The sequence below is a fragment of the Jatropha curcas genome, chromosome 5, assembly GCF_041381405.1.
Source record: "Jatropha curcas cultivar XTBG-Jc1 chromosome 5, XTBG_Jcur_1.0, whole genome shotgun sequence".
Taxonomy (NCBI): domain Eukaryota; kingdom Viridiplantae; phylum Streptophyta; class Magnoliopsida; order Malpighiales; family Euphorbiaceae; genus Jatropha; species Jatropha curcas.
This window is the reverse complement of record NC_143155.1, coordinates 22,679,670-22,698,321: the sequence shown is the minus strand read 5'-3', so window position 1 is coordinate 22,698,321 and position 18,652 is coordinate 22,679,670. Positions and strand designations below refer to the sequence as shown.

Here is an 18,652-nt window from a genome sequence, read left to right as displayed (position 1 = left end):
GCCTTCAAATTTGTACATATTTTGTCATTGTCGTAATAAAGTTGGTTAACATCAAATGGACATTAACATTTTGGCAATTTCACAAATATTCTAATAGCCGAAAAGGCTAAAATTCCAGGATGAAGTTCGCCTATTAGGATGCCAAAATTACTTGATTACGTTATTAGTTAAATTTTGTAAATTTGATCATAACTTATTAGGTATTCAGTATGTAAGAAATCAGATGATTTGAACTTGATATGATATTTTTTTTCTCCGCTGATGAAGAAATGTAAATGTTCAATTATTAACATTATTGTATACTCTAATCCATAAAAAATGACTCTTAGTGATGAGGGACTTCAGTTTAGTAGATTTCTCTAAGGTTAAGGAGTTTAACTTGCAGAAAAGATATTTATGAATATAGACAAGGAAAAATTATGATTTTATCCCTATGTTTTGTAAAATTAACTAGTTTATCCTTGTATTTTAAGAAATATTATTTTTTTTCTTATATATTGCCTCCGTTAAATGCTATACCCTTCATTTAAATTTCATACGTTGAAAATTCTATAAAAAGATTAAAAAAAAAAAAACCCGTATTTTAAGAGAACCACATCTTGATCTCTCCCTTGTAACTAACAAAACCCTAATTCACTTTTTCTCTTTCTTTCCTCTTTTTTCTCTCCATCTCCACCTTAAACCAGTCCAACACATGCTCTTCACAGCCCTCACTGCTTGACTTGTGCTTATATATCTCATTGCAAAAGAGGGAGTGTGAAGGTGAACAGTCTCTCTATTATTAGGATGAACTCTGTTTCTTTTTATACAGATGTTGATCTGGTCTTAATAAAATAAATTTTAGCAATTTCAACTTCTTCCTGAACTTCATATTTAATGATAATTTTGATAATGCAATAATCCTTATTCTTCTCTATTATTTCAAACAAAATTCTATACAAAATAAATCCATGTGGTTAAGGGTAGTTTTGCCATTTTGATGGGTGATAAACGATAAAACCCTAGAAAAATAGACAGAAGGGGATAGCAGTCTAATGAAGGCAATATATCGGGAAAAAATAGTGTATTTTTAAAAAATATAAGGATAAAGTAATTAGTTTTGTCAAAATATAGGGATAAAATCATAATTTTCCCTATGGATAATTATAGATCTCGAAACGAGATTAATCTCATCAGATATTAGCTCTCAAATTGTTGAACTATTAGTTTAATACAATTTTCTCATTCATTCAATATTTTCCAAATTAAAGATATGTGGGTAGGTGTTTATAATCATCAACAAGATGAAGAAATGCTATTAAATAGAAGAACTAAACCATTGATTGGAAATACATAACAAGGCCCACTATTGATACTGATTTGTCATACAATAATTCAAACCCTATGGCCATAGCCAAATGAAAATTTGCATCACATGGAAAGGGAAGGGAACAAAACAAATTTAGGGTTTGCATGTTATCAAATCAAAATGGGTATGCAATACACACATTAGATATTTTTCTAGGTCTACAGTGACATTTAAAAAAAAAATTTGTATATGAGAATATTAGATTTTTTTACATATATATATAAATGGTGGAGTTACTATAGATTACTAATTACTATTTGCTCCTGAAGAGACAGTAAAGAGTGGAGAATCCATGGAGAAATGTTGAGACTATGTACAAGAATCTTTCAAGTGCAATTATAGAGATACTAAACTGATTTAGAGGCTCCATACACATGGTGTGTATGAGTGCTCTGCCATCAAATGGGAGAAAGAATCTTAGAACTTGACATGTCTAATTATTATTAACTTATAATTTGTGATATCTATTCATCAGGCCAATAGCTTGTGGCCATGTGGTAAAATGCCGAATATTTTTTAATTTATATTTTCACATTTATAAAGATTAAATTTGTTTATCATCTCAATTAATATATTATTGTAGATTTCTATAAGTGCATTTTTACTTACGTTTTCTTGTATAATAAGTCGTAAGTCTTCATAGGATCTATACATGCTGCAATCTTATTAACGAGAATAGTAAATCCTAAATTTGACTCCATGAAAGAGCAAACATAAACCTTAAATTTGCTTTTCATCGAATATGTATTCATAGACCATTAATAATTACTTAATTGAGAGGAAGCTAAAAATATGAAAATTATTGTTACAAAAGTTGTATTAATAACATATCAAATTAATATTTTACATATGAAAAGTCAAAAAATTTAAAAATTTATTATTTGTAGCCTGACAAAGTATGAAATTATTAAAAAAAAGGAAAATTCAGAATACTACAAAATGGATTTTAATATTTACGATGCCACAATATTTTTTTATTAAAATTTTATAAGTTAAATTATATATTTAGCCTAAATTCAATCTTTAATAACCTTTTCTTTCAAAAATTTTGAGAATAGTAAAATAAATTAAACCAAATTTTTTATTTTTTTATTCATATAATTAATTTGACAATAAGCGATGAAGAAAGACAGATAATAATGCAGTTTATACAATGTGTACAATGAAGCTAATTATGTGGCAGTTTTTGTGTAAGTTTATTTGGGTGAGTAATCTTCTTTTAGAATAATAAATAAATAATTAATTAATTAATTAATTTATATTAATAATAAAATAAAATATATATTAATTCTCCATTTGAAATATTATGGATAATATTTGAAATCATTATTATATTCACGCTTAATATAATAATTTAAAAGTTATAATAATTTTAATTAATTTTTATATTGTATAACAGTTTAAAAATTAAGAAAATTATAAGATACAAAATATTATAAAAATTATATCCTTATTATAAATTTTTTATTAATTAGACCCAATTCTAATACCATTTAACCGATAACGACTTGTATTTATAGTAGTTATTAAACATATGACTATCAACTACCGCCAACTATAACAGTGAAATGAAATAAAGTAACATTGCAAAAAAATTATTTTTTTTATCCTTATATTTCATCAAAATAAGAATTTTGTCCTTTCATTTTTAGAAATACATAATTTTGTTCACATCTTTTGCCTTGATTACGTTGATATATCCTTTTGTATTTTTTTTTGGTACTTTTTTAATAAATACAATGACAATTCAGTTAATTTTGAAAAATTATAGAGATAAAATAGTCGGTAAATACAAAGATATATTAGTTAATTTTGACAATATAGGGATGAAATAATAATTTTTGACAGAAAAATATAAAAAATTAATAGAATGATGCAATAGTGTAACAAAGAAAAATAAATAGAGATAAATTTATGTATTTCTAAAAATATAAGGGCAATATTTATATTAAAAAAAATATAGAGATAAGATCATAATTTTAATTGTAGAAAAATTCAAGGATAATAATTTGAATCACGGATTTCTGCCTACCATATATTGGGGTGTGTATTAAATGGTTCAAACAACAACATAAATAAAATTATTAGCTTTAAATAATTTATTTATTTAAATGGTTGATTTAGAATTTGATAAATTGGTTTTAAAATGATTTAATTTAATTTGTATTTAAGTAAAAACCATTCAAAATCGAATTAAACTGCGTTAATTTGAATATAAAAAAAAAATACCCTTCACTAATTGAAAATGATAAATTATATAAATCAATAAAATTTAAAATTTAAAATTTTAATTTCATAAAATTTTGTCAAGTTCCATAAATTTTAATATTCTCAATCTAGACATTTAAGACTACCTACATTAATTTGCAAATCACTTATAAATTCATTTATCGTCTTTAGTAGTTGAATATTAAATTTTTAGTTTTTTATTGATTCATATTAAATCTATAAAATTTTATTTTTAATATCAAAAAATATTTTATGGAAAAATTAAAATTAACATGAAATTCGTTCATAATGCTTTTTAAATTACTAAATTATAATATTGCTTTGAAAAAAATTACTACCTTCGTTCTATCAACTTTGACACTTTTTAATTTTTTTTTTTCACTTAGATGACACTTTTAGAAAATTAAGAGTATTAATTATGTTATTTTAAATTTATTCTTGTTTATATATCTCCATCAAATTTAATTTATCTTTCTTAATTTATTACTGTGCAAAGTAAAAAATGTCAAAACTATCGGAACGGTATTTAATACATAAAATTTAAAAAATAATGATACATAGACAAATCTTTCAATTTTTTCTAACTTTAATAATTTTCATGATATAAACTTAATTTATATTTTTTAATTTATTAAATTTTCATTGATGAATTTTCCATCAATATTTTAGTTAATTATACTAAATCACTTTCAATGTAATTTGATTTGGATGGAAAAATTCTCAAACTGAAATTTCTGATTAGATTTGAAAATTTATTCAAATCGCAGGAAATTAAACTGTACATACCCATTCGGTCCAAAAGCAGAATTTTGATTGTGTTAGCTTACACGCAATTCAAAATCAGTTTAACCAATCAAATTAACTTCTTAATTCATGAATTTATAAATATAATATTCACAAATAAGAAAAATAATATTAATATTTTATGATAAAACATTGACAATTATGATATTCTGATGAGCATATGCTTGTAACTTCTAAAATCATATATATGAAAAACAAACATAAGTTTAATTCGTATAAGTTAACTCAAAGATACTCTTGACAGTTCTTAGTGACTTGGAAAGTGATTGAAATGTACAAGCAGCCAATCAAAAGTTAACCATACTTGCTAAACCAATATTTCTCCTCTTACTTTATTTATTTTCATGTTAATAAATCAATATTGTTCCCCGACAACGCGCCAAAAACTTGACAGTGATTTTTCGCAAGTATATAAAAATCGCAACAAGTAATATAGAATGATTTGAGTATCGTTTTCCACATGAATTGTATACCAAGTACAAAAATTATGTTAACCTATTATTATTTAAATAGCAATAATGGGAATTATTTTAAATTCAACAAATAAAAGAGAACAAAAAGAAATCAAGCAACAATATTTGACGAAAAGAAATCAAGAATTTAAAGACTACTAGGGATTTTGACTTCACTTAATTCTATCCAATTTATTTTATTAGTTTGATAATCAATTTTAATTATTCAAGTAGGGAAAATAACCCTAATATCAATAACAAGCTCTCCCGATGTATTGTTACCTATTTTAACCCGGTCTAATTACCTATCTTCCAATAGTGCAATCAAACATGAATTAAATCATTAAGATTTATGGTTTGTTTATGAATTCATAACCTAAGGTCATTAACTTATGAAAACTCTTATGAGTCAAACCATATAGCTTCCGCATCAAGTTATTATTCTCATGTAAGTTATTACCCTATTCATATCAAAAACTCTTCTCCCGATAGTGATTAATGAAATAAGTCAATCCAAAGGAAAAACTCTGGTTGAAAGCATTAAGTTCAATAATAAATTATATTATGAATAAGGAAAACCAAATATAATATTATAAATTGAAATCAAAATTAAGCTACATCAAATTCCTAGTATGAGAGTTTTAGTTCAACATAGTAATTAAATAAAACTCAATTAAACTTGTAAATATTCTCATAATCAACATGAATATTGAAAATAAAACAAGAAAAAAAGTTTAGAAATAAAAACTAGTTAATGTTGACTTGTGCGGCTTCCTCGAATCTTAACACAAATCTTGAATACTTGAAGTCTTGGAGAGAGAGAAAGAAAACAATAGAACAAAAGATGAAATATACAATGAATCGATCCGTCTTTATGGCTAGTCTCTCTATTTATATAGACTTTCTAGAATATTTTAATGTTCGTTTTGAAAAGTGAATTTTTATTGAGGAAGATAACTTTTGGAGATAGGAAATTATTTAGGCTTTGTATTTCTTCCCAATTAGGACTCTTCCAGCGCCTAGATAAGAGTTAAGCTGGTTTCCAATAAAAATCTTACAAAATTCCTTAAAATCAAGTGAAATATGATTAAAGGAAACTTTACACAAAAACATAAAAAGAAAAAACATAAATAAAACTAATTAAAATAATTAAAAATACTAAAAATCCTAATAAAAATTATATTAAAAATACTATAAAAATAACACCTATCATTACTCTCCTATCATTTCTCTCCTAAAATCTCATTTGCTCCTATGTTTGAAATGCTACCATTTGATCTACTTTTCTACTTATCATACAATGTTTGAACAAACAAACTTCTCTTCTCCTTGTGAAAAGGATCTCATACCATTTTATCTTAATTCAAATCCTTTATTTCCCCCAAATTTAACAATCACATGAGGATGATATTGGCAATATAAATAGTATTATGAAATGAAATTCCCGATAAACGATATTGGTGCTTCCAGTAACGTGCGTTTCCCAGAAATCGAATTTGTATTCTCATCCTTATGAGGATTGAAGTTGTTTACCTTCCCAACTAACACTTCATTGGTTAATATAAATAAATTTTATTGGAAAAATGATATATATATGGGTATAGGATAAAGGAATTGCAGTTGAAACTCGAGATTTCAAAAGCATGTTGGGGAGTTGGAAGGCATAAAATGCATGCTCTAAACTTGACTATTTTCTGGTTTAGGTTAGATTCATCACATCAACAAGGTACAAGAGACATAATGGTGAGAAGCATAGCAATCCTTGTTTTAGAGGAGACCAATTATGGTCTTGTAGTTTTAAAGTACCTACTTCTATTTCTCACAATTTTTTTTTTTTTAACATTCCAAAATTATATATATATAATTAACATTCCAAAATTGAAGTTACTATTACAAAATTGGAGAAAGTTCCCTTTTTAAAGATGATTGTGCAAAGTTCAAGTAAAGGAAAGCAGAAAACAAAAGATGGAAAAAATGAATAATATTGATTTTTCTCCTTGCTCCTATTTTGTTGTAAAGAAAGTTGAGAAGTAGCTCTCAAGGAAATAGCTGAAGATACAATGTAGGATTGATAAGAAGTAGAGTTTGTCTTTTGTGTACAAAGTCGGAATAAGGAATGGGTTCATTTCATGGCTCTCCCTAAAAGGAGTAAACAATGTAGTGCCTACATCAGTAAGTCTGGCTTTTTATAATGCTAGATTCCTGAAACTCTTTGATTTGTCATCATGTGGAGTTTTTTTTTCTTGGACTCTTTTTATAAACAACTTCTCTCTCTCTCTTTCTACTGTTTCTTGAAATTGATAGGGTCAGATTCCCAACTTCTCTTGATATGTTCATCATTATTTTTTTTTTCCTTTTCTTTCTATGGTGGTGGAGGAGGTTGGAGAAACCAGAGAAAATGATGGCTGACATGATTTTTTCAATACAATCAATTTGAAAGGTGACACAATGCTTGTTTATCTCAAAAAAGAAAATACCTCCAAAGTTTCAAAATGGCATAAAACACACTTTCAACTACAACAACACATACAACATAAAATAAAACAAACTCTTTGGATGCTGCAAACCAAGTAATAATTACATTCATTAAAAAATTATTTGTTTTATTGATAGATAAAGAGATGGGTGTGAATGGGGTAAATTACACTAATAGCCACCAAACTTGACATTTAGTTTCATAAGATCAGGTCTTTCACCAGAATAGTAGTCTTTATAAAATGTGATTTACCCATTGTAATAAAAATAAAATATTTTATTTTAAAAATTTATAGAGATAATACATTAATTTAGAATCTAGCTATTAATTTATTTAACAACTAATTTCATTTATAACATTTTTTCCTTTTCTTTTTTATATTCCTTTGTGACTACGATTTTTTTTTTTTTGTGATGTATGTAATTTTAATATTATATTATTGTTTTGATTACCGGATTCTGATAAATGACGTCCCATTTGAACAAAAATTAAAATTCAGTGACTAAAAAATGACAAATTGAAAATATATAATCTAAATAAAATTAAGTGCAAAATTAGGTGACCGTTAATATAATTTATCCATGTCAATGAGTTACAATACTTGGTTATTTAGATTTGATTTGCAAAATATTGAGATTTAACTCAATATTAATATTAATAAAATAGAGTTCAAACTCAATAGCTAAAAAAGTAAGTTGAATTAATTAAGATATCACTTGATTTTGGTAATTTACAAAAATAGTAATTAACTTTTTTAAATTGATCTTCAGTTTTTCACTATGACTTTTTATTAGATCAGCAAATTATTTTAGTTATGACAATTTTATTTTATATATGGTATTTAAAAAAGGAGTCTTGTCTTTCCATTATTTTTTTTTTGAGTGGATAATATTATTTATTTATTTGTATGGATTTGAAATGATTAACGAAATTCTAATATATATTATCTTAAAAGGTCTTAGAAAATTTTTCTATTACTTAAAAAATATGTAGCTTTAGATTTATTGCTCAACTTAAAATAACAACAACAATAATAATAATAACAATAATATTAATAACAAATAAACTTTCTAAAGATATATCTCTTTTTGCAACAGAAAAATTGTAAAATTGTTCTTATAAATTTCATATGGCAACATCTCGTCCATGTTATTCTATTAAAGGAATTAGTTGGCATGAAAAGAATTTAATAATGTTAAACTAAGTATCTAAAATCATTAGGGGCCGTCCATATAAAATCAATGGTTACCTTAAAGCGCAGCATATCAAGATCCAATGTGGAGGATTACATATTATATAATCTCCAGTGGGGGAATATATGGGATCAAGATTCAAGAATGTGATATAGGTAAAGTGTAAGTCCACAAATACATACAGAAACATATAAAAAGTGTAAATTAGCTGGTTTTGGGGAGACAAGCTGAAAGAAAATTTAAAAGAAAGCAAAGGAAAGTAAAAGAGAGAGACAGTCTCTTAACAAAAGAAAAATAAAAACCAGATAGAAAGTTAAAAAAAAAAAAAAAGTTGTAGTTTTAGTACTACAAGACAAAAGTCCTAATTGGTGCATATGTCAGCTTATGATTTGGACAGGTGTTTGGTTTCATAGGACTCTGTTTCTCTCTCTCTCTCTCTCTCTGTTTCTTTTTCTTTTTCCTTTCTCTTCTTTTTCTCATTTCCTTTATATCCCAAAAACAATAAAACCCATCAATTTTACACCTCTGATCATGTATTAGAAAACCCACTTTCCTTTTCTGAATTCTTTGTTTTATTTTTCAACAATGATTGTGGGTTGGTATAGTCGGTAGTTAAAGGGTTAAAGGAGATAGATAATAGTATATTGCTTTAACGGTGGAATATCTAATTAAGTCAAACCAATATGGAATTCCTATCAAGTTACTTCAACTGAATTTCGAACCAACTCCTTCAAGTTTATCTAACGTTTAAGAGAGATTTTCTCATTAAGATGACAAGACAGAGAGTTTTTCGTTTCTTTGCGCTTTTTTTTTTTTTTTTTTGCCTCTGTCTATCAATTTTACCTGTTGACTGTGAGAGAGAGAGAGAGAGAGAGAGAGAGAGAGAGAGAGAGAGTTTTGAGTGTGTGTGTGTGTTTTGTCACCATCATTGGATGCACGTGGTAGCCCAGAAGGTAAAATTCTTCTCAAAACAGAGTTTTTATTTTATATATAAATAAAATCAGTAAATGGATTAAGTTTGCATATAAATAATTATATAATGTTAATAAATCATTTATGTAAATGCATATTTTATATAATAATTTCGTGTTTGTGTTGATACCCACCTTCCATTTTCGTCAGTTTTTTCTGCTTCCCTCTGTCAAACCGTCTTTCTTCTCCTTTTACTCCTTCTTCTTTGTAAGCATTTCATTCCTTGGCTTTCTGTATTTTATACTGATAGCAGTTGCATATACACATACCTTTTTGATTGCATGAAAACTTCTTCTTCTTCTTCATCTTCTTCTTCTTTTGCCCTTTCTGTTGAGGGATGATTCCTTTCACATGTTTGTTTTCTATAGTTATTGCTGTAATGGGCTTGAATTTTTAGACAGTTTTATGATCTGGGTATGTTTTCGTTTTGTTGTGAAATTAATCTGTTTAATGTATATCTGATGGATTCAGTTCTATTTATTTGTTTGTTATGTATCTTTCTTTTTTCTTTCTTAATTTCAATGACCAATACCAGGTAGTTGAATTGCTATTATATTGCCAATCAGGACTCAATGTGTGCGGTGCTTTCTTTGATGTTTATCCCTAGAGAAAAAATTTACTATATGATTTTAATTCACAAACTCTATATATGGGAGAACTGAATTACTTTATTTTTACTAATTGAATTCTGTTTTGGAGAACTGGGTAATCTAATTTTGAGTCATGAGCTTTGCAAGGGGGGATAACGATCTCTATCCTTAATATTTCTTTGTTTTCAATGTTCTTGAACCTTGAAATCATTGGCTATTTGAGGATCTCTTCCATTTTCTTTTCTTACCAGTCTGTCCTCATTGATTCTCTTAGTATTGATTCCAAATAGTGTGTGATTTGTTTCTTCTTTTGACCATAAATTTGTTTGAGGTGTTGCATTTGTTTAAACTTAATGATTGAGCTTCTACACTTCTGTTTTAAAGGATGGCTCTTTCTGGGGTTCATAAAGATAGAGGAGAGTTGAGGATTCATGAAAGTTTGGATGAGCTTGGCACTGATTTGGCAGATTATATTGCAGAACTATCTGAGGCATCTGTAAAGGAGAGAGGTGTTTTTGCCATTGCCTTGTCTGGTGGTTCTCTCATTGGCTTAATGGGGTATCAGTCACTTCCTTTTTTTTCATTAATTTGTTCTCAAAATATTTGTGATGCTTGTGTTTTGATTTCAACTTCTGTTTGGCAATAGGAAACTTTGTGAAGCTCCATATAGCAAGACTGTAGACTGGGCTAAATGGTATATATTCTGGGCGGATGAACGTGTGGTGGCAAAAAACCATGCTGATAGCAATTATAAACTAGCAAAGGATGGCTTTTTGTCCAAGGTTTGTTGTTTTATTTTTCTTCTCTTTTTTAATGGTTTTTTTGCTTTTGCTATCTAAATATAGGTGATGTTCAGTAACCAAAGGGAAGAAATATATGAGAGGGAAGAAAGTATTTCATGGTTGCTTTGTCAAACATTAAGAGCATTTTGTTTTCCTTCTCTTAATACTCCTAAGCAACAATGGATTGGCCTCCTGTTTTCCTGTTAAAATATGCTAGCTGGTCTTCATCCCATTTAGTTTTTAGATTATTCCTCTTTTAAGTGGCTAATTTTTATTTATAATTGGTGCCTAGTCTCTCCTGTAACCACTTTAATATGCTCATTTTTGCAATGGTGATTAGTCAAATATGCAATTTTTATTTTGTGAAATTGCATTTGATAAGTAACATATGTCTTTTTCAGCCCTCCATTTTTTTTACTATGTAGACCCTTGCTTAATGCTTTTTTTTGATTTCATTTAAAATATCTACGTTCTCTTTTCTATCCATTTGCTACTTAAATTCAGTAAATTCCACAGCTCAAAAAGAAGTGTATTTAACTTCTAGAGGGTAGGTTATTGCCCAATATTTTTCTGGTTGCTTTTGTCAGCCATCTGACATAGTGGCTATTTTTTATTCAACAAAATGCAGTGACTAGATACATGGTATAGCCTTTTCCCTTCTAAGAGCTGTTATGTGATATATTACTTTCCTCAGCGCTTTTTTTATTTTTTTGTTTCTTTTCTTTTTGGTCTTTTCTTTTAGATGCCTACTACATAGGATTGGCGGAACAAGTTTTTGAATCAGTTTTGGCTTTTTAACCTTGAAGGCCCATAATCATCAATAGATCCTAGCAATTTTTGTTCGTCAGCCACTCAACCGTTTTATCATCTTTCAGCCTTTCTCATGTATGTCCACCCTTTCAACTTAAACATTATTATAGGTGTTACACAGAGTAGCAACTCAAGTTTAGAAGAAAAAAATTAATTAAAGAAAGACATCTGTATGTGTGGTACCTGGAGAGAGCATTTACACAGTGTCTCACATTCAAATCCCAGATTTCGCATGTAGAAGACCGTCTATTCTTTAAAAACTTACAGATACTGTCTTGAGTTGTTATCATCTTATTCCAGTTTACCATTTTTGTTACTAGAAACTTGCTAGTCAATTCCAATTAATCCCTTTATAACCTGTTTGGTTGGACTTGTGCGATTTTCCAATATGTTTTTGACAATTTCCATACAATCTTCTCAAGTAGCCAAGTAAAGATATAAGTTCCATTGTTAATGGAGGTGATTACTAAATTTCCTTAGAATTATCTGTTGAATTGATGCATGTTCCATGACTTTGGTTCATGAGACTAGTTCATTATGAGTAAATTTATGTTTTCATGCTCAAGTCAATGTACCTGAAATTTTTATTTAGGTGAATATTCCCTTGTTGTAACCTAAGAGATGAGTCACTGTGCCGAATAAGGTTCTATCTTTTTTTAACAAAAAAAAAAAAAAAGAAAAAAAGAGAACATTTGGACCAGATAATATAATACTTCTGCGATCCATGATTCTAGATTCTTGACTCATATGTCTCTTTTATTGCAAATGCAAAAACCTTAAAATCATCTAGGCTTGATTGGGAAGACACATTTGATGGATTTTGCTTCCAATTCCTTCGTGGGAAAGTTAGTTGATAAAATGCCTGAACAGCTACTAAAATTAGAGTACCTTGAATATATGAATTGAAACAAGGAGATTTTTTCCCGTCTTGTCACTGGAATGTGTTTCCATATTGCGCATTATCATGCTTTGTCATTGCATCTTTCCCTTGTTTACTAGATGTTATCACTCTCTTACGAATTTGCTACCTTTGAAGTGCAAATTAACATGTCTTCTTTCTTGAAATATGGCCATTCCCTGAACAAAAGCTCAGGCAAATTTGTGTGCACCGCATAAAATAGCATTTGTTGCCATTTTCTGGTCATCCATTTAATTGTTCAAGGAAATGAATAGCTATGGCATCTCAATTCATCAATTTTTTGAAGTATGGCAAAATATAGCACATCAAAACTCATAGAGAAGGAAAGGAAAAAGCAAAGTTAGGGCTTGTGGGTAACCTACTGTAATCAAAATTTTGAAATTTTTAGTTCGGTAACATACAATTGGTCTGTAGGCTTTAAACAGAATGGATTAATAGGTTCAACCTTTTCTTTCTTTTTCTTTAATTTGGTCATTTGATTGGCAATTATCTAAACTTTTGTAATTTTATGCTTGTTCTATGTTAGCAGGTCCCGATTGTGCCGAGTCATGTGCATTCCATCAATGATTCAGTATCAGCAGAGGAAGCTGCAAATGAGTATGAGTTTGTTATTCGACAATTAGTGAAAACACGAACAATCAGTGTTTCTGATATTAGTGACTGTCCTAAGTTTGACCTCATCCTTCTGGGAATGGGCCCTGATGGTCATGTTGCCTCTCTGTTTCCTAGCCACTCTGTACTTGATGCAAATAATGAATGGGTTACTTTTATTACAGATTCCCCCAAGCCCCCACCTGAAAGAATCACATTTACCTTGCCTGTCATCAACTCAGCATCCAATGTTGCAGTGGTTGTGGCAGGTGAGGGCAAAGCAGAGGCTGTACACATGGCAATTGATGATATTGGACCTGACTGCCCATTAGTGCCTGCTCGGATGGTTCAGCCAACAAAAGGGAAGCTGGCGTGGTTTTTGGACATGCCAGCTGCCTCGAAACTCAACAGCTATGTATTTTCTGAGTAGGATCAAGATTTCATGGCCAATGTGTATGTTTGTATGTAACAGAGGGGTTGAACAGATGTGGATCCTTTTCTCCCCTTGATTTTGGGTTAAATTCTCCATTTTGGCTTTTATGCTCTCTTCTCTGGAGGAGTTGGAGAAGTGTGATTATCCTTTTTGTATGAAGAATAAAATTGGAGCCTCAGTGCAAAGGCATTTCTCTGGTTTTGATTCTTATTACGATTGTGTTTTGAAGCTTGGATAGTTGTCTAATGGGAGACCAGAGCATCGGAATGTTGATACGACCCTCTCCCACCTTTTTTATGGTTTACACTCAGATGAAAACGTTCCGAGGAATTAAAAATTTTGATGTACAAGCTTTTCTCCATTGAAAAATGGACAACCCTGTCTAATTGCCAATAATAGAAGTCATCTGGAGATAATTGTATAAACTAACTAATATATCCAAGAATCTGGCATGGGAGCAATTGTACATCAGTCTCTACATGTAGAGTGGCGCATGATAATTGGAGAGGCATTTATGGGCATTAATCATTCAAAGAACTTTCAAAAACTGAAAAACAAGAACTTGACATCGCTGTCCATTAAAATCAAGATTAGCTTCTTTACCAACCCTCAATTATCAGCAAATAAATAAAGATGACACCATCTCTCATCATTTCTTTGAGAAAGTGACTTCACTTGAGTGTGTGGGGTTGCATATTTTTTGCACGGTTAAGCTAACTTGTCCTCAGAATTCATAGATTAAGTTCATTTCTGTCTAGGTGGACCACACAAAATTACTCTATAATAGGTATTGTCCCTGTAATAAATTAATGTGCTAACCTAATAATTTAATGACTAATGATACCACCTCACTTCAAGTCCTAACAAGCCCCACTTCACTATACAAGTGAAGAAGATGTACTATAATTTCACCATAGGGTATCTTGGCCAGTCTCTAAAGCATACACATTTCAGAGCAAGATTGCTCCAGTGGAAAAAAAAAATTGCCCCTGTCGATTCTGAGCCTGATTATATTCACTTCTTGACAAGTTGAAATTGAAATGAACTATATAATAGGAGGGAAGTTTTCTCCTTTTTCAAAAACGTCCTTCCCCGTCCTTGTGTCGAACATGAGACCTCCCAATAAGAACATCAATTCTTGACCACTGTGGCATCTCCTTCTGAATGAACCTGATTAAAATAATGAAATCAATATTTTATAAGTCGGTCTAATTAAAGAATCAATCACTAATTCAGTTGAATAAAATAAAGAAAAAGAGTATACTTGTCAAAGGAACACATGGATTGTTATTATAGATGTGGTAAACTACAAAATTGGAGTTTCACAATTGGCTCACATCCGATAAATCTAAAACCAAAAAAACAATTTTGCTTTACAGGAGGAAGAAAAAATCAGGCCTTTCAGAGGCATATAACTGACAAACAAAGATATGTCTATTAGCCTAACCAGCAAATCAACTCACAGGCTCAACTGTGCGGTATTCCCTTTCCGTTATTGATCTAATGCCGTTCATATCAGGCTCCACTTCTTCTTCCATGTCTTCCTTAGGGGGAAAGCCACGCACCCGTCCTAGCAGCCACTGATCTATGACTCCACAGTCAATAGCATACTTGATTGTGTGCTCCAAGTACCCTTTATCAGTAATGAGGTGTGGCTGAACTGAAAACATTCTCAAGATGGCTGAAAGCATGAAAGAAAACATAACTTAGAAAAAGTAATAGTTTGTGAATGTAGAAATTAAATAAAATAGCAGCATGAGTTCATATCATCCCGACCATGTAGCAGACACATTTATCTATATACTGCTGCCATTTCAACCAGGAATATGAAAGTCATAAAAACAACACCTATTCAACAAATAAACTAATGTAAACAAATTATTGGGCTTCTCCATGCTTCTTGTAGAGCACATGCTACTCTCACAACCTGCCTCCTGAGATAACATGAAAATCTAGGTGAAGAGTAGGCAAGGTGCAAAAGTGCAAAGCTCAACTGCTCTCTTTGTTAATTCTATCAGCTTAACATATCACCTACTCTTGGAAATCTAGGGGTGGGGGAACTTTTATGAATAATTGTGCACATGCATGATACTGTACCTGCAACAATGCCATCTCCAGATGCAGACATATCACATGTGAAAGGCGTAATTGGAGCATCCTCCATGCCATGGACTGAGCCATTGTGCTCCTCGGTGTAATAATGTATCTTTGAAGTCCCATTTGTCACAAACAAAACCTTCAGATTTTCATGCCAGAGTGGTGCCACCACTTCTGGTCCATAATGGACAAACTTGGATCTGGCATTATTCTTGGTGTCAAATTCGTCAGCGGGCTTGATCCCACAGAGAAACTCAAGCTCTTGCTTGGTTACCTCAATAATATTTGCATGATTCCACACTTCTTGTATGAATAATTTGGTTTCTTCACTGGACTGCCACAGCGGCAATGGAAGGTTTAAGTCATAGAAAATAACCCCTCCCAACTTCTTTGAAATCTTGATTGCCTGCAATGTAGCTAATCGCATGCTTCGAACAAGCAGGGAATGTGTAGTGAAGTAGAACATTTTTGCCTGCATAAAAGGTGGTTAAAATGTTGAATGAACTGACAAAGAAATACAGCCTACCAAAGTTTACTTACCAAGCAACTTAAGCACAAGGATAAACACAGACATATTAAAACGTGTAACAATAGTGGCAAACATTTAGTGATTTCAGAGAATCAGCTGTTCATAGAAGTCATATTTTAAAGAAACACTAATTGCAACTGTGTATCTTTAAGCAAAACATAGGATTGCAAAATAAGAGAAGTTTAGACCATCCTTCAAAAGTTCATAACAGAATAAGATACAAAAAGATAACACCATCCAACAATCCCTTCATTTAAGAGAGATGTTAGAGATTGGAGAAACAAAGAATTGCATAGTATGCCTATTTGTTTATTTATCTTGTAATACGATAATCTGTTTGTTTATTTATTTTGCTTGCTGGATTCCTTCAAAATAAACTGGTAAATCTTTCAAATCTTTTTTTATCTAGGCAGTCGATACCTATCATTTTTAAGAAATGCGTGTAATTTACCAATAACGGAAGTTTGATGCAACATGAAAAAAAGGGAGGGGGGGGGGGGGGGGGGGGAGGGAGAGGAGGGGAGGGGAAGTTGAGAACAAAATGCTACCTCCTTCAACACATCAATGTTTATTTCAGATTTAGAGAAAGAATCCTCAGCACAGGGTTTGACACAAGTCATTCTCAGACGACCTTTCTTAGGAATCTTCATCTGTGATACAGCCGTTGCCCTTTTACTATCAGTGCGAACAGATCGTGTTTGAACATTGTTCACGTTCATATAGTATAGCATGGATTGACCATACTCATCATCTCCAAGTTTTCCCATAAAAGCAACCTTACCTCCCAAGCTTGCAAGAGCAATTGCAACACTCCCTGCAGATCCTCCAGGTGCTCTTACAAAGTTTTTTGGTGCCCATAATGCATCCTTCATTCTTTCATGGATTTCATAATCTATAAGTCTATTAGCTGGCCTTCCTGATGGCACAAAAGCATGCTGCGCAGCTCCAAAGCAACAAACAAGGGGAGGCCAGCCATACGTGTAGCTAATATCCTCTCCATCATCTTTAATCAGTTCTAAGTCTACATCACTCTCATCCTCAACATCTGGAACAAATCCAGACTCCTCTAAATCGCTAACATCAGATTCACCACCTTGATCCTCAACATCCTCGTCCACCTTCTTAGTCTTTCTCCTCCTGATTTTCTTCTCAGTTTTCTCTTCTTCCACCGTGGAGGCAGCTTTTGTAGCTATGGATGATAAAGCAATGAATTTAACACATACAAAACAAACAACGTCTATGTTAAGAATACATATACATCAAATGATAAAAAGTCTACCTTTTCTTTGAGTCCTCCTTCGGGTTTTCTTTGAATCTTCACTTGATGCAGGGACAACAGTTTCCTCACTCGCAGCATCAGTATTTATGATCAATTCAGAACTCTCATCTGGTATATCAGATGTTTTCTTCCTAGTTTGAGTAGTAGCTCGTTTAGACTTCCTAGTTGTCCTCTTTTTTGAAATGACACCATTTTCACTATGTTCTTCTTCAGGTAAAGACTCGGAAATTTTCTTTCTAGAAATAGCTGCAAGACAACATTTATTTTGCAATCGAAAATCTTGAAGTTGAACAAAGTTCAGGGAATGGTTATTTGGGCAAGTTGAATACCACCTGCTGATATGAAGAGTCAAAATTAGTAAAACCCACGCAGCAAATGATTTTATTCTTCATCTTCTAAACAATACTAAAAAATTTGAAGTATTGCCCATAAGCCGAAAGTATGACCATCCACAAAGCCTCTAATCAAGCAAATAAAGTTCACTTATCTTTGAAACAAAACATACATTCATAACAGAAACGCAAACACTGCAGCATTTTCAAAGACAAAAATAAATACTCATATATTAGCTGTTGTTACGAGTCAATAAAAATGATATATAGATACGAAATTATTCTATTCAGAGCCCAAATTTTAGCAGTTGAAAGGAAGTTAAGTTGAAGAATAAGAGTTCAGAGATAAGAGAGAACCTGGGCAACGAAAGGAAATGGGTTAAAGAGAGAGACGCCATTAACAGAAGTTAGTAAGAGCTCTCCGTCCACCGATTCTCTGAATTATCGCCGGTGGTTTATCCTTTACACGAATTAATTGCCCAAAAATGCGTTGGGGTTTATGCAAGTCAGGGGGTTTAAGAACGGAAAAGCGTTCATTTCATCTCTCAACAGCAATTAGCGGGAGAGGATTTTTATTTTATTTACGTAAGAAGCCTTCCAATAATTACGGCCTTAGGTTTCAACCTTTGACCTTACAGAAAAACTTAGACATCCGTTGCAGGTAATTTGGTTGGAGATGTGATAATTGTTTTTTTTTTTTTTTTTTTGGGAGGATACGACATGTAAAATTATTAACCATATAAGTTAAAAATTAAAAACTTTGGGCAGTATTTTATTAGTGGTAATTATAATTATAAAAATAAAAAAGTAGGTGTA

General features: G+C 30.8%; 2 protein-coding genes across 6 annotated transcripts; one reads left to right on the top strand and one right to left on the bottom strand.

Annotated features, from left to right (window-relative positions):
• Positions 1-9,339: 9,339 nt before the first annotated feature.
• Positions 9,340-13,809, top strand: PGL1 (6-phosphogluconolactonase 1). Of its 3 annotated transcripts, none has more exons than XM_012212419.4 (4): positions 9,340-9,455; positions 10,449-10,622; positions 10,711-10,846; positions 13,105-13,809. In XM_012212419.4, exons 2-4 carry the CDS (start codon positions 10,450-10,452, stop codon positions 13,594-13,596), a joined length of 801 nt encoding a protein of 266 aa, XP_012067809.1. In that variant the 5' UTR covers positions 9,340-9,455; position 10,449; the 3' UTR covers positions 13,597-13,809. The 3 variants fall into 3 exon arrangements, with proteins under 3 accessions (XP_012067809.1, XP_012067807.1, XP_012067808.1); XM_012212417.4 differs by lacking the exon at positions 9,340-9,455 and adding an exon at positions 9,523-9,681; XM_012212418.4 differs by lacking the exon at positions 9,340-9,455 and adding an exon at positions 9,706-9,888.
• A 498-nt stretch (positions 13,810-14,307) lies between these two features.
• Positions 14,308-18,453, bottom strand: FLN2 (fructokinase-like protein). Of its 3 annotated transcripts, none has more exons than XM_020677992.3 (6): positions 18,194-18,453; positions 17,505-17,839; positions 16,774-17,414; positions 15,697-16,168; positions 15,063-15,280; positions 14,308-14,769 (listed from the first exon to the last, which is right to left on the bottom strand). In XM_020677992.3, the coding sequence occupies exons 1-6, from the start codon at positions 18,232-18,234 to the stop codon at positions 14,731-14,733; spliced, it is 1,746 nt and encodes a 581-aa protein (XP_020533651.1). In that variant the 5' UTR covers positions 18,235-18,453; the 3' UTR covers positions 14,308-14,730. The 3 variants fall into 3 exon arrangements, with proteins under 3 accessions (XP_020533651.1, XP_012067810.1, XP_089577725.1); XM_012212420.4 differs by having other exon boundaries at positions 17,505-17,836; positions 18,194-18,452; XM_089721599.1 differs by lacking the exon at positions 14,308-14,769 and having other exon boundaries at positions 14,864-15,280; positions 17,505-17,836.
• Positions 18,454-18,652: the final 199 nt, after the last annotated feature.

What these genes read in the sequence shown, in the direction of transcription:
- PGL1 (XM_012212419.4), top strand. Translation starts at nt 10,450, where the DNA reads ATGGCTCTTTCTGGGGTTCATAAAGATAGAGGAGAGTTGAGGATTCAT. An exon ending in TCTCTCATTGGCTTAATGGG is followed by an intron (nt 10,623 to 10,710) that starts GTATCAGTCACT and finishes GTTTGGCAATAG; the next exon opens with GAAACTTTGTGAAGCTCCAT. An exon ending in AGGATGGCTTTTTGTCCAAG is followed by an intron (nt 10,847 to 13,104) that starts GTTTGTTGTTTT and finishes CTATGTTAGCAG; the next exon opens with GTCCCGATTGTGCCGAGTCA.
- FLN2 (XM_020677992.3), bottom strand. Translation starts at nt 18,234, where the DNA reads ATGGCGTCTCTCTCTTTAACCCATTTCCTTTCGTTGCCCAG. An exon ending in TGGAGATGGCATTGTTGCAG is followed by an intron (nt 15,281 to 15,696) that starts GTACAGTATCAT and finishes TCATGCTTTCAG; the next exon opens with CCATCTTGAGAATGTTTTCA. An exon ending in AATACCGCACAGTTGAGCCT is followed by an intron (nt 14,770 to 15,062) that starts GTGAGTTGATTT and finishes TATTTTAATCAG; the next exon opens with GTTCATTCAGAAGGAGATGC.